Consider the following 13,925-nt stretch of genomic DNA (forward strand, 5'->3'; position numbering starts at 1 on the left):
TATAGACAACACAGCACACCAGCCAGCTCTGAGAAATGACAGGTTGAGTAAACAACGGCCAGGAAATATTTTCAGGTAAGCCTCTCCTGATGTCCAAATCTATATTTGCAGCTGCAGGTAACCAACCACACAAAGTGCAGTGTGATCTCAAAACTGCAGCAGGTACCAGGCACATGGCATGGGCATGCTGGGCATTGTTCTCTCCTTCCAAGCTAAGTGGTCATGCCTCCAAAAAACTATTTGTTACTGACAAAGGTAATGTCATTGACCTTTGCATGTCATTTGTGATCAGCAAACAAGGACAGAGAGCCATGGCTCTGGGTGGGGTGTGCAGGCACAGCTCAGACAATGCCCTTCAAGCAGCAACAATGCTGTGTGGAGCACAGAGGGGCAGATGGAAACACCAGCTCCAAACGTGCTGCAAGGTCTAACCCTTGCTGTGCCTGCCCAGAAGTCTGCCTGATTTCAGTAAACTCCTGTCAACCCATTCTCTCACTAAAACATCATTTGAAACACACATATATTAGAGATAAACACCTTTATGAAGCCATTTCAAACATGGGACATTTTATGGGTTGCAACTCTTCTTTCTTAATTGAAACCTCCTCTTTTTGTTCTATGACAAACATATCGCTGCACCAGTAGGTTTATTTTTTTTTCAGCAAATGCTTCTGAGAAGTTCATCCTCTTGCTTTTCTATCAAAAATTTAACATTTCACCCCTAAAATAGTGCTTTTGGCCTTCTAGTCCAGAGTAACATGTCAACATTTCAGCAAGCTTCAGCTGCTTCAGGCCTGAGAGCTGTCTGCACATAAAGTGCTTTGCCTCCCATTTCTATACTATGAATCAGAATGTGGGGGTCCAGATGAGGAGACACAGTGCAGAGCAGCTTATTAATCACCCAGACAGCCCATGCTGACCCCAATCAGCACCCAGAAACCCCCACTTCACAGAAAGCAGGTCTGAGGCTTACCAGCACCCCTGCACTCACCTCTTGCTCCCTAACATGAGAAACTGCTGCGTGCCCCAGCAATCTGGGCACCTCCTTCACCCTGGCATAGCCACTTCCTGTGTCAGGGAGAAGGGACAGCTGGGATCCTCTGGATACACAGATCTCTGTGATCAGGAGCAGGAGGTACAGCTACAGGGTTCCTTTCAATGGATAGCAACCCCTGGACTGGTAGAGGAATTTGCCACCTTTATGTTCTGCAACAATGCTGCAAACTCTTCTTTTCCATCTCTCTGAATCAATCAAAGTCATGTTCTGTACAGGGGGTTCTGAAGATGCTTCCTTACATTTTCAGTTTTCTCCATGCCCATATGCTGCCCAGCACAGAAGAGCTCTCTGTCACAGCATCCTCTCCAAATGATTAGACAATGAACAAACACAACTTCTACTGCCACAGTAACATGTGGAGAGGAAATTAATCCTTCAGGTCCTACTTGACTTTTGTGATGTGCCAGGATTTATGGCCCATAATCTATCAATGAGAAGAGAACTCTGGTGCCCTCCATCATTCTGATCTATATTAAACAGTGCCTTGTTGGCAGGTATATTAACACAGCCAGTAATTAGTGCTGTCAAAATGCTTAAATAATTGTCTCCTAACACAAAACTCTGCAAACTGATTCCCCTCTGCAGCAATTTAACATTCTCACCAAAGGTATCATTTTAAAACTCAACCTGTGAATACTGAGATCTCCAAAGCACAGCATAATTTGGGGAACACAGAGCAGATGAGCAAAGACAGCTATGAATGACTGCAAAAGAAGCTCAAGCATCAACAACTTCAGAGAGGTCTTAAATCCCCAAGGACATGTCCCTGTGCTTACCAAAAGCCCCATTCCTCTGCTCAGGCAATCCAAGAAAAGCACTGGCAGCATTTGGCTGCCAATCTAATTTTCTACCACTGAAGAGGACACAAAATCACGCTAGGTTAGGCAAGAATCTGATCCTGCCCTTTAGCTGGAAAGGCACAGAATGCAAAAGCATCCTTACCTGTGGTATGAGCCAACAAATTACATAAAAGATGGGTCATAAAGATGACCATCCTGGGGCTTAAGAATTTTGCACTCAGAACCCAAGTTCCATTACCAAGAAGGCTGCAGATGCTTCAAACCTCTATAGCTGACTTGGGCACTGAAGGAAGAGCAGCTTCCCTGCTCTGACCCAGCAATTCAGCAGGAAGTGATCAGAACCCTTTGTATCTCATTATCATCATTGGGTCAGCCTTTAAAGGTGCTTATCACCACAAATGCTTTGGCACAAGGGGTCTGCCTGAGACATTCTATCTCTCTCTCTACCTCTGGACCACAATGTAGTAGATACTGAATATATAGAAAAATAAATAGAATAATATGGTAAGGTAATAAATATAGAAAAATACCTGCTTGAATCAGGACCCTACAAGCTTGGAAAAAGCAGCTTTCACTCTTCAACAAGCTTCCAGAGAAGTACTGATGCCCATATGCCATTTGCTGTTGCCTTACCCAGAGAGCCCTGTGTTGAACACGACCTCCCCTGCTGTGGAGCATGGATAGCCAAAGGAATAGCCCTTCATCTTCATCCCATCTTCCAGCACCAAGTTTGCTGTCTGCACCTAGAGAAAGGCACACGAAGAGACTCAAACACAGGAGGAAAGGTTTGATGTTTGTACAGGTAGCACCTAGGATACCTGCCTTTCATGCCTAGCACTGTAAGTATTCCTGCCCTTCTCCCACTCCCAGCTGCCAAGACATTACCTCTTTTACCAGCCTGATGCCTTTTTACTTTCTCTTAGGAAATATTGTTATCCTAATGAGCTAGCAAACCTCACTGCAAGCAGAGCATATGCTGCTATTACTGTGGGATTACCCTTCCCTATGCCTTGTTCATTTTTTCCACGTATGACATCTTGCAATTTACCAACATCATAACCCTGCAGGGAAAGGAGCACTTGCCTCCTCAATGTTTGCTCAAGGCCTGCTGCTGATTCTGCTCATCCAGCTCTGACCTTTGATAGGTGCTTAACTTCTGGTGCAACCATACAGCGGTGCCACTAAAAATAGGTGTGTGTGTTTAGTTGAATTGGTGTCAGACAGCAAAATTCAAAATAGCAGTGTATTCTGCTGTAGGACACTGGAGCAGAGGAACTCATGGATCAGATGGATACACATGGTCTCAGTTACCTCAGGGATAGACATAAATTGTCCCAGAAGAAGCAGCAGCTATGAAACAAGCAGCCTAGAGGAAACCATTCCCCTTCCAGAGAGGGTTCAGCAGAACTGAGTCCCACACTGAGGGATTCCTTACAGGCTTCATCACTATTTTACAGCCAGGCAAGCAGGACAGAGTGAGTTTTACAGAAATCCTTACGAGATTCATTGTCACATCTGGGACTTTGCACATATCAGACTAAATGTACCACCCTCTTTGGCCCCACTTGGAAACTAAACCTCTCTTACCCTTTCCAGGCACTGGATGGGAAACCACCAGAAAACTCTAACTTCTGACAAATAAATAATGACTACATGCACAGCAGAAATGACAGACTGGGTAAGGAGATTCCCTCAGCAGGATCACTGGTGACATGCAGAGCAAGAGAAAGAGTAAGCATAGCTGTAAATAAATTTGGCAGTGAATTCCTGGCCTAAAAGAACTTGGACTATGACTTTCAGGACCCTGATAAACCTCCACCTCTGGAAGGTAAGCACAGCTGTCTCCTAGGCACAGGCAGAGTGATCACCACTGCAAAAATCCCAGTGGGTTGTGCCACAGGAAATGTGCCAAGCATGTCCACAGGAAGCAGCTCTCACCATGATTTAGCTTCATATTGGTTTCTTTTACAGAACTATTCCTCTTACTGGGATTTTGAAAAGAAAAATCAAGATCAATTTCCTGCACAAAGGAGCTGGAGAGCTACTTTCCATTAGCTGTAAATCAGATGAACAATCACAGCAAGGAGAAATTTCATTCTTGGTATTGAACATTTTGTAGCCAGCATACCAAACATTCATTTAGAGCCCCTCTGCAGTTACAAATACCACACAGATCAATTACTAATGTACTGCAAAATACACTAAAAATCAAACTGAGATGCCAAGTAATTGAATTCTGTGCATTTGGGATGCTTTTAGCCTTGCCATTCTTTCCTCATTAATGTCAAACATCCAGTCATTCTCCAAAGACTTAGACATAACTTTTGGAACCTTCCCACACCATTGGACAGTTTAGTCAGCAACACCAAAATCTCCTCTCTCCCCAGTTATAAACAGAATTTTTGTGGCTAAATCCCCTAGGTTTAGACCAAATTAAAATGAGGTTGTGGGCTTCCCACCACTGGGAACACCTTGGGGCAGTTGCCTGAACTGTGGTCCTGGCCACAAACCCCGGCAGAATCCTTCAGGAAACAAAGCCCACAATGGTGGAATGACCAGAAAATTTAAGATTCCTCTAAATGCTGAAGGCCAAACCCCAGAGCAATCACTGTGAGCTGCAGAGCCTCACACTCACTAAAGTACTTGGCAGGGATCTGCATAGCCTTCCTCCCACCACTGCCCACCTCCCTTCTAAACCAGACAGCACAGAAATCATTTCTGTTGAACAGAAGCCCTTATTATACTAGTAGAGCCCCTACACAGTGTTCAGGTAATGGAGAAAAATGTCCCTGAGCAACCATAACCTGCCTGCAAGTTCAGCTATAGCAGGGGATAGATGTTCAAGTCTTTCCCTCCCTCCCTTGATTTATTATTCTTAATTAAGTGGTTGGTTCATTGAGCATTCTCAAAGCAATTATTCTTGCTTACATTTCCAGTGGAGGTGTTACCATATCCCTAAGCTGCCAGACTACCTTGTTTTTTCAGTTTTGTTTTTAAGGTGAAATGTGATTTACAGGCTACAGAGAAAGCCTGTTGGCTCAATCAGGGGTCAGTTGGGAGAAATACTTCCTTCCAAAAAAAGAACAAGCAAGAAATAAACAACCCCCCAGAGCTTCCATCAGGTCCTTTTGTCTTTACCCTTCTCAAAAGCATCCCCACATAGCCTCAGATAAATCTCTGTTGTAATCTCAACTAAATTGTTTCTACCACACCCACTCAATATCAGATATCTCACTTGCAATCTGATTTCTTCTTCCTACACATCAGTGGCTTCACCTCCAGCAGAGGGCCCTGTGCTCTAGAGAGGCTGCAGAACTCTTCAAGAGCTTTGAGGATGAAGATGGCTAACAGGAAGGGTCATGCTGATGTCACATTGACAGATTTTGTGTATTTTGTCAAAGCAGCTTGAGGAGTCAACTAGTTCAGGTCCCACTTCACATATCAAGTAAAGAAAGCACTTAAAAGAAAAACCAAAACCCCTTAAGAAAGCAGATGAAATTAGTTCCAGTTAGTTCCCTGCTGTAGCAGCCTTTCCCATCTAAAACGTGGATGATAAAGACCTGCAGAATCTCAGAAGATCTACAGTACAATTCCACACAGCACAGCTTCTCTGCCACATTTCTTGGCTCACATCTGGCTGGCTACAGAACAGCTGGCACATCAGAAGCAGAGAAGAATCCAAGAGCTCCAAGATTCCTTCCACAACAAAAAGCTGGTGCCAGGACTGAGCTACATTTCACTCTCCCAAGACCAAATAGCCAGCAACAAAGGAGTAATTTTCTCTTTGATAGAAAAATCAAACTGATTCTTACTGTTCTTGTGAGTACTGTGCCATCACAGGCTGGAAATCTATCTGGGCATGGCTAACACTCAAGACTTTCTTTGCCAACCCTGTGTATAATTGTCTGTATCTATCTGATTTGGCTCTGGCACATTTGTTTCTGGCTAACATTGAGAGAAGACAGGGAAAGAAAAAAGAATGAGTCAAGATGAGTGTCTTGGGATACACTTAGGATGTTTTTTGGGGAGAAGCACTGCATTAATTTCTTTGTCATCCAATACAAAGAAAAGCTACTCAGGTACCATGGTAGAAAAGCCACAGTTCCTACAACTTGAACTCTCCTTAAGGCTGTTCACAACAATGCCACAAGTATTTGTCCATCACAAAACTCAAAGGAGAAGGGTGAACCAAGCCAGATGAGGTACCTAGCACAACTCACTGAGGACCCATGGAAATGAGCACCACTTTTCTCCCCCACAGTAACAGTTCACTAAATTCCCCCCATCTATATGGGAATGGGCCCCATTTTACATCCTCTTCATCTGCAAAATCAGGACTGGAGTCCTTGTGACTCATCTTTAGCTTCCTCACCCACCTCTCTACTCTCCTTGCAGTCACTGTCCCATTTCTTTCCACCTGCCTCAAATACATTTGAAGAGTCTTTTCACAATAATCTGAATTAGTTTCCAAAGCCTGCACTCCACAAAATTTTCCTCATTTCTGACTACATTTTAGCTCATTCCTGGTGGTTTTTATAGCTGTCCCAAACCTCTCCTTACAGAGCCAGCTGTACTGTTACAAGCCACCTATTTATTGCTCACACTACCTTTACATGCCCATTTAACTACATTGGCCTCAGAAGAGCATTTAACAATAAGAACTTCAGCCAGCAGTCTCTCTGCCTCTTCCTGAATTTTAAACAACCTTGATTAACCTGAAACCAGTGATGCTAAACATCCCTAGTGAGAGCCCTGAGGGGTGTCTGGTCTGCTCCCTGCCCCTCTTTCACTCATGGATGCCCATCTCTTCTTTAGAATGGAAGTATGGGATGCAATAGGGAAATATGGACCTGTGAGTCCCCACATCTAACACAACTCACCTACCATGGTGTTTCCCCACACAGGGTGAGTTGAAACTGGACAGAACACAGACTTGGGAGAAGCATTTTTCTAAAACTACCCCCTCCCCATCATGCTAATACTTAACTTATACACAGGTTAGATGTTTTCATTTTATTTTGTTATGTTTCCTAAAATAGCCCCGTGAGAAAAAGTAATTAGAGGCAACTAAATGCTCATTTAAGCCTGCAATAATGGAAGAATGAGACCATTACCTAATACTGCCATTAGTTCACACACAGCATTATAGATCATAGAATATCCTAAGTTGCAATGGATCCACAAGGCTCATAAAGTTCATCCAACTCCTGTCCCTCCATAGGGCAACCCCAAGAATCCCACCATGTGCCTGAGAGCATTGTCCAAATGTTTCTTTAACTCTAGCATGCTTACATTGCATTTCACTCTCTCCTCAAATTCCTCAAAAATACCCATTATCTCTAGGGCTGATTGGAACACCAAGCCCAGCCACAGGTCACTGCTTGTTCACTTTGCTCACAACTAGACTTAACTTCCACACTCTGATGCAAAGAAACTGTGAACTCACATGCTGAAGGAAGGTGTGTTAGCAGAAACACTTCCTGCCTTATCCTGAATTCCTCTGCAGAGGAATTTTTGCCTTAAAAGTATCATAGAATGGTTTGGGTTGGAAGGGACCTTAAAGATCACTGTGTTCCAATTCCTTGCCATGAGCAAAGACACCTTCCTCTGGTAGGTTGCTCAGAGCCCTGTCCAACCTGGCCTTGAACATCTCCAAGGATGTGACAGCCACAGCTTCTCTGTGCATCCTGCTTCCAGCGCCTCACCACCTTTGCAGTAAAGAATTTATTGCTAATATCTAATCTAAACATTCTCTGTCAGTTTGAATCCATTCCCCCTTTGTCCTGTCAAATAAGTGGTCTGCTGCAAGGAGCTCAGAGAGCTCCTGATTAATGAGTGGCTGTGGGACAGGGAAGAGAAATCCCAGTTCTCAGTGCACAGAAGGGATACTGATCAGCCCCCAGGTAAGGCAGGGCCTTCAGTCCAAGTCTGTCTGTGCTCTTCCCTACCGCTCTCTGAAACACCACTCCTCCACTTGCTAATTCTTTGTACTGTTCATTCAACACAAAACCTGTGCAAAAAGTGCCTTTTCCATGCAAAACGCATGCTGGGAGAACTCACCCAGCACTTCAGTGCTACAGAACTCCCACACAAAGTCCCATTTCACCCATTTACTCCAGCTCCTGTAGCAAAGAGCGCTGGAAAGCTGGGGAAATCAACTGAGTGGTGCAGCCCCTGTAAATCCAGAGCTGATACACTGATGCATTCAGAAGAGTTGTCTACCTCTCCAATTAACCTCAGAGCCACTGTAGTTTCTAATACATTGAAAAAGGATTCTGTATGGATTCAATAGAATTATATGCCTCAAGTGATGCACAATTTTTAATATTCAGCCAATTCATTCTCATATGGACTGAAACATCTGTTCTGGTAGCTATCAGTCCTGTAGAAAGGTGAGGTGTTTCTAAAGAAAACACCATATAATAATTAACTGAAACCCTGAACTTAAACCTTTTGGTGTATTTTACCCATAACTTCCATTCCAGACTAGACAAAAAGTGTGTTTGCTTAGCTAATAAGACCATTTAGCCAAGCAACCCCCTTGCTGAGGGTTCAGACAAATTTCCTCTGGTTCATGTCTCTAGGTAAGCCCTGTTATCTGCAGCAAGTTATCTCTGCATGCCAAACACATCCATTAAACAACAGAAGTTCACTGTTACCTTGATGCTCAACAGTCTGGTACCTGTCCTTGAGAAACTCCAGTGATCAGCAGACACATTGCAAAACTTCAATCTGCCTTTCAAAGTCTTCACCACTTTGCAAGCTGTCAAAATTCTTGTCATCTTGAAAGCTGCCGACAGGTAACTAAAGTTTAAAGCGCAGAAAAGAAAACAACAATCTGCTGGTGTGGATTTCTTCAAGATTTGGTGCTGACAATATACTCCTGTAGATCACAGGGGAAGAGCACAGAGGCACAGCAGGAGCACTGAAGTGACTGTACAGCACTGCCCTCCACCTCCCATTTGTTCTGCCATTAAAAGCCCCAGGTGCAGCCCCACCTCCTCCCACCCTCCTCAGAGGGGTGCTTGCTCAGGCACCCTTGCAACACTTCTCCTCGGGCTGCTCTCTGAGCACTGTCACAGGGGTTTTAACACCACCTGGAAACAGCAAAGCCTGAAAGAGAAATCACCCCAAGAATACAAGAGCTTGTAGTGGCAGGACAAGGGGGAGTGGGTTCAAACAGAGAGAGCAAGTTTGGATTAAATATTATGAAGGAATTTTTTCCTTTGTGGGGCGGGCAGGCCCTGGCACAGGCTGCCCAGAGAAGCTGTGGCTGCTCCATCCCTGTGAGTGTTCAAGGCTACATTGGACAGGGCTTGGAGCAACCTGAGATAGTGGAAGGTGTCCCTGCCTGTGGCAGGGGTTGGCACTGGATGATCTGTAACCATCCCCTTTCAACTCAAACCACTCCATGATTCTGAACAGCACAGGCTGTGCACAGTGTGGTTTTGAGAGCTCTTAACATGAGGTCTGCACACTGGCTGTGGGACAGCCTGTGGCTGCTACAGGGATGTGAAGCAGGAAGACCAAATCCCATTGTCACAGACATCTTTTATGAAAAATCCTTTCCTTAGGATTTTTCCTCCTGAGAAACTGAGAGGCCTCAGGAGCAAAATGTAAACAATGATTATCTGCTGCTGTGGAATGCAACAGGTGCATCTGTGATTGGTCTCATGTGGTTGTTTCTAATTAATGGCCAACCACAGTCAGCTGGCTTGGACTCTCTGTCCAAGACAGAAGCCTTTGTTATTCATTCTTTCTTTTTCTATTCTGAAGTAGCCTTCTGATGAAATCCTTTCTTTTATTCTTTTAGTATAGTGTTAATACAATATATATCATAAAATAATAAATCAAGCCTTCTGAAACACAGTTGGATCCTCACCTCTTCCCTCATCCTCGGACCCCTGTGAACATGGTCACATCCCATGGAAAGATGAAATCTTTATTCTGTGTTTGTTCCAGGTTCCAAAGTGCTGTCTGTCCTCAAATAAATGAAAAATAAATTTTTCACACCAAAACATAAATGGTTGCAAAAGAAGAACACCTTTTTGGTAACATTTCAATGGTCAACACATGAAATAAGGTGAAATTTTCCACATATCATTCCCCAACTACAGATCTTCATGACTATAATATTTTGCCTATAACACTACACTCTTCATAAAGAATAATACTCCTCATTAACCAGGCATGAAAATGCCTCATTAAGACAAAAGCTGGGAGAGAAGTATGCCCATTTATTATTCTTCAAGAAGTAAAAAGAAGAGCCATCTTTTGAAGCCCAGGTGATCAAAGTTTTAATTGGCTCAAAGCAATATACACCCAGATTTTTTTGTGCAACTCAACACATTCTGCTGTAAAGGATTCTGTAAAGGATTTAGGTGACTTAATCAGTGGCAGCAATAGTCATGACTTCCTTTTGTGCAGTGGTTTGAGATTAGTCTGAATTGACACCAGTACCACATAAAAATATTTCCTGTGCAGCTCATTATATATTCACCAGGTTGAACAGTCATGAACATCATAAAAGATAGAAGAGAGGGGAAAGGGTTTGGGTGCCCTGCATCACATTAAAAGCTTTTTGGGTATTTGAAAGAGAAACACATAGAAAAGTCCCAAATCCAGATGACTGAAAAAGACAGACAGAAATAGGGCAGAAAACAGCCTGGGTGTAGAAAAAGCTCATCGCTTTAGCTTCGAGGTGTGCAGAGCCAGGAGAACCAACCCCGCAATAATTCCTGATAACTGTGGTTTAGGACATAATTTTTCCTTCAGGAAGATGTCTGGCAATCATTCTGACTTGTTGAAGGAGCTTGAAAGACACAGATTTTGCTTTTTGCAAACCAACAAAACCAAATAAATATAGGGGACTGGAAATGTTTTTGTTAGCTCTTCCTCCATTTGCTTGGCTCTAGTCTGTAGTGATCCAGAAGCCAAAGCCATGCCTATAAGTGACTGGACTGCAAAAACCCATACTTTGAACAAGAAAGGTCATTTTAATATCCAAACTCATGTGAGCTCACACATGCAGTTCAGCTTTCTTCCAAAGTCACATTATGCCAGCTTTAAACTGCCAGGAGTGCAATACACAGCACTTGGAAGGTTATTCGTTATGGCTGTGCTGAACAGGAAATTCCACACTCCATTTTATCCTCTGCCAACATCAAGGAGTGACTTTGGGCCCTGGGATATATGCTTGTACCAGAATCAAACCATGCTGACAGTTTCAGCACCCTGACTGCTAATTCCTAGCTTCTCTTCCACCGTGGGAGCTGCAGTGGCTGCACCATGAAGCTGCTGGATCCACATAAAAACTCAGCCCTTCCTTCCACCACAAGGCCATTCATGAGCACAGGGCATCAGGAATGAGCAGAAAATGGACCATGCCTTTTGGCAGAGTGGCACTGTGCAGCTGCAAACAGCTGCATAAGCACATGCACCCTGTGTTCAGTGTGCCAGGGATCTGCTGTACACATACACACCTCATGTGGCAGCTGTATGTTAAGGATTAAATGCTATATGGGTGAACCACATGCAAAAAAATAGTTTCCTTTATCACCTACAGAGTAAGGATATTCCACTGATTACTGCTCTATATTTTACCCTGCTGTCTTCCCTATTTTATTATCAAAATTGATTAAGCCCACCTCAGACCTTCTGAGTTGAAGAAGGTTATAACTCCATTATAAGAGTTTTAAATCCTCCCTCATAATAAAGGAATTTCCCTCCGCCAAAACCAGAAGAAAACATTCAAGCTATTTGTCTCACTGCCAACATGCTAAAAAAAGGTCACAAACTATAGACACCTTAAGGCCAGAAAATTTAAAATGCATTCTCTAAAGAAGCCTCACCTCTGGAAAACCAGTTAATACACAAACAAACCTTCTGTGGTTTGGATAGATTTTAAGTATGCTTTTTGCTTAACATAAAGACCAGAAAAGGCAGACTCACTAAGAGAGGGAATCAATAAAAAAAAATAATAAAACAACCACAGAAAAGTTGAAAAAGAGCAGAGACCCATGGTTTTATGAAAATGCAACCACACTGCCTAAGCTTAGAACTCACCAGCCAGGACACGACTTCCAAGCACCCCTACAGAAAGTTTGGGCAGGGGTTCTGGAGGAAGGATGTCAGTCAGAGAAATCAGCAATGGCAGAAGATTCACTCAGACAAGAACAGTTCAGGTACTGGGGGAAAAAGGTGGGAAATTGCAATTCTGGCTTAGAGAAAGGCAGAGTGCCTTTTGCTTCATATTCAGTTACACTACTGTCCAGAGAGAGGGACTGGAGAAAGGAGAGCAAAATGCTCAGTAAAATTAGAAACTCTTTGTTACTATTTACAATTGGAAAACCCCAGAAACAAAATTCATCACACAGGCCCACTGGAGCATAAAAATGGAACAAAATCAGAGGTCTGTGGCTTTGCAAATCCCCAAGGACAAGAGATTCAAAGAATGGCAAGTGCCTACATTTTGAGAGGTTTAAAACAAAGTGCTTGATCTTGAGAAGTGCTCAGAGGAGATGGGGTCCTGCTTAGATGCCCCAAAATGGGAGCACCTAAAGCCCTTTGTTACAGCTGGGAAGCTCTCCTTTAAGCAACCAAGCTAAGCAGGGTTTTTCATTTTCAAGTTTTCTGTAAAAAGCACAAGATAGTTCCAGTCTTGCTTGAGAGACAAGAGATCAGGGCCAATTTGTGAGCATGTTGGGCCAGATTCACATCAGTGCAAGTCCCAAGTAATTGCCTTCAGCTCAGTGGAGCTTCAAGTGGCATAAATCTCCCCTGGATTGGGACAAATGTAACAGACTGCCCACACAAATTGATTGGACTCTTATTTCTTATGGGTGAAACCAGAGAAAAGCTTTTTCCCTCCATATGTCCTTCAGACACCTTTGGAAATCTCTCCTGCCATATTTCAGATTATGTCTAATATCTGACCACCCTATCTTGTCTCCACTAAATTACATTTGAAAAATATTGACTGGAAAAACAGAATAGTTGAAAGTTCCAGCAAAATTGCAATTCTCTGCCACCACTGGGAAGAAAACAAATATTCTCCTCCACCTCCACGGCTCACACAAAATCCCTAAAAGTGATTTTGAAACCCTCTCTTCCATTTCAAGGCAAGCCTCACTTGCTTCCCAAGAAACTTATAATGAAGAGTTTTGAAAGCACCTGAAAAATATTGAGATTTCCCATCTATTTCCTAATCAGGTGTTAGTTTATCAAGAGAGATCACTGCAGACCTAGGTAGCAATTTTTGATCATTACCTCAGAGACAATAACTTACTTTTTCAGCAGTATGTAGTGGGGGAATAAAAGTTCTCCTGTTCACATGCAAATGAAGTAACAACATCCAGACATCCCCCATGTCCCAGTCCTCCTGGATTGCTGCAGGAGAGAAAGCTGCTTTGATCCAGCCTCAGAACAAATGAAGCATTTCAAGAAAACCCTACAATGTATGGAAAATGGCAAAACAACACAAGGTGAGAATTTCAAAACTAAGGCTGATCTTCACCTGCGTATGCAGAGAAAAACTGAAAGGAATAAGAACCAAATACAAGCCTTATCCCTCAGCTCTTCTGAATTCTGTAGTTTAAAGCCGCAGCCAGAACATGGGGTTTTTTCCATGGAGTTTATTCTATTTCAGAGTGATGCCTCAGGTTTTAGCTTTTATATTTTTCAGATTCTGTGCTGCTTTAGTGTGTAGTTCTGAGCTCCATATTAGGGGATGGTGAGCTCTCTTCACAGAGTAGGGAGACAGAACAATTCCTTCTCCAGCTGGGGACCAAGGACAAATGATCCAAATCTCAGGCCCAAGAGCACAAACAACATGGACTGAAGAGAGAAAAACAAGAAGGATGGGGCTTCATAACCTAAAGCTGTAATTGCACAATTAACTCCAAGATGCAAATGGACCAGAACTTATAAAAGTGAGAGACCCCATGACCAGTTGTCCATGTTGTGACCATTTTGGTTCATCTTGGGTGCAGCCCTGGCTGGGCTCTTGTGCTGCCCAAGGTGCATCCACTGAGGCCTTTTAATAAATCCCTGCTTTATTCTTTAACTCT

At 43.2% G+C, this 13,925-nt stretch overlaps 1 protein-coding gene across 1 annotated transcript in view; it reads right to left on the reverse strand.

Moving 5' to 3' along the window:
* CPS1 (carbamoyl-phosphate synthase 1) overlaps positions 1-13,224 on the reverse strand; it is a 95,504-nt gene extending 82,280 nt beyond the window's left edge. Inside the window, exons 1-4 of the mRNA XM_059476069.1 lie at positions 13,145-13,224; positions 9,740-9,834; positions 8,517-8,661; positions 2,491-2,600 (exon numbers count right to left, since the gene is read on the reverse strand). Of these exons, the coding sequence (XP_059332052.1) occupies positions 2,491-2,600; positions 8,517-8,639 (233 nt within the window). The 5' untranslated portion in view covers positions 8,640-8,661; positions 9,740-9,834; positions 13,145-13,224. The remainder of the gene's footprint in view (positions 1-2,490; positions 2,601-8,516; positions 8,662-9,739; positions 9,835-13,144) is intronic.
* Between the last annotated feature and the right edge of the window lie 701 nt (positions 13,225-13,925).

Source organism: Ammospiza nelsoni, chromosome 7 (assembly GCF_027579445.1).
Source record: "Ammospiza nelsoni isolate bAmmNel1 chromosome 7, bAmmNel1.pri, whole genome shotgun sequence".
NCBI classification, from domain to species: domain Eukaryota; kingdom Metazoa; phylum Chordata; class Aves; order Passeriformes; family Passerellidae; genus Ammospiza; species Ammospiza nelsoni.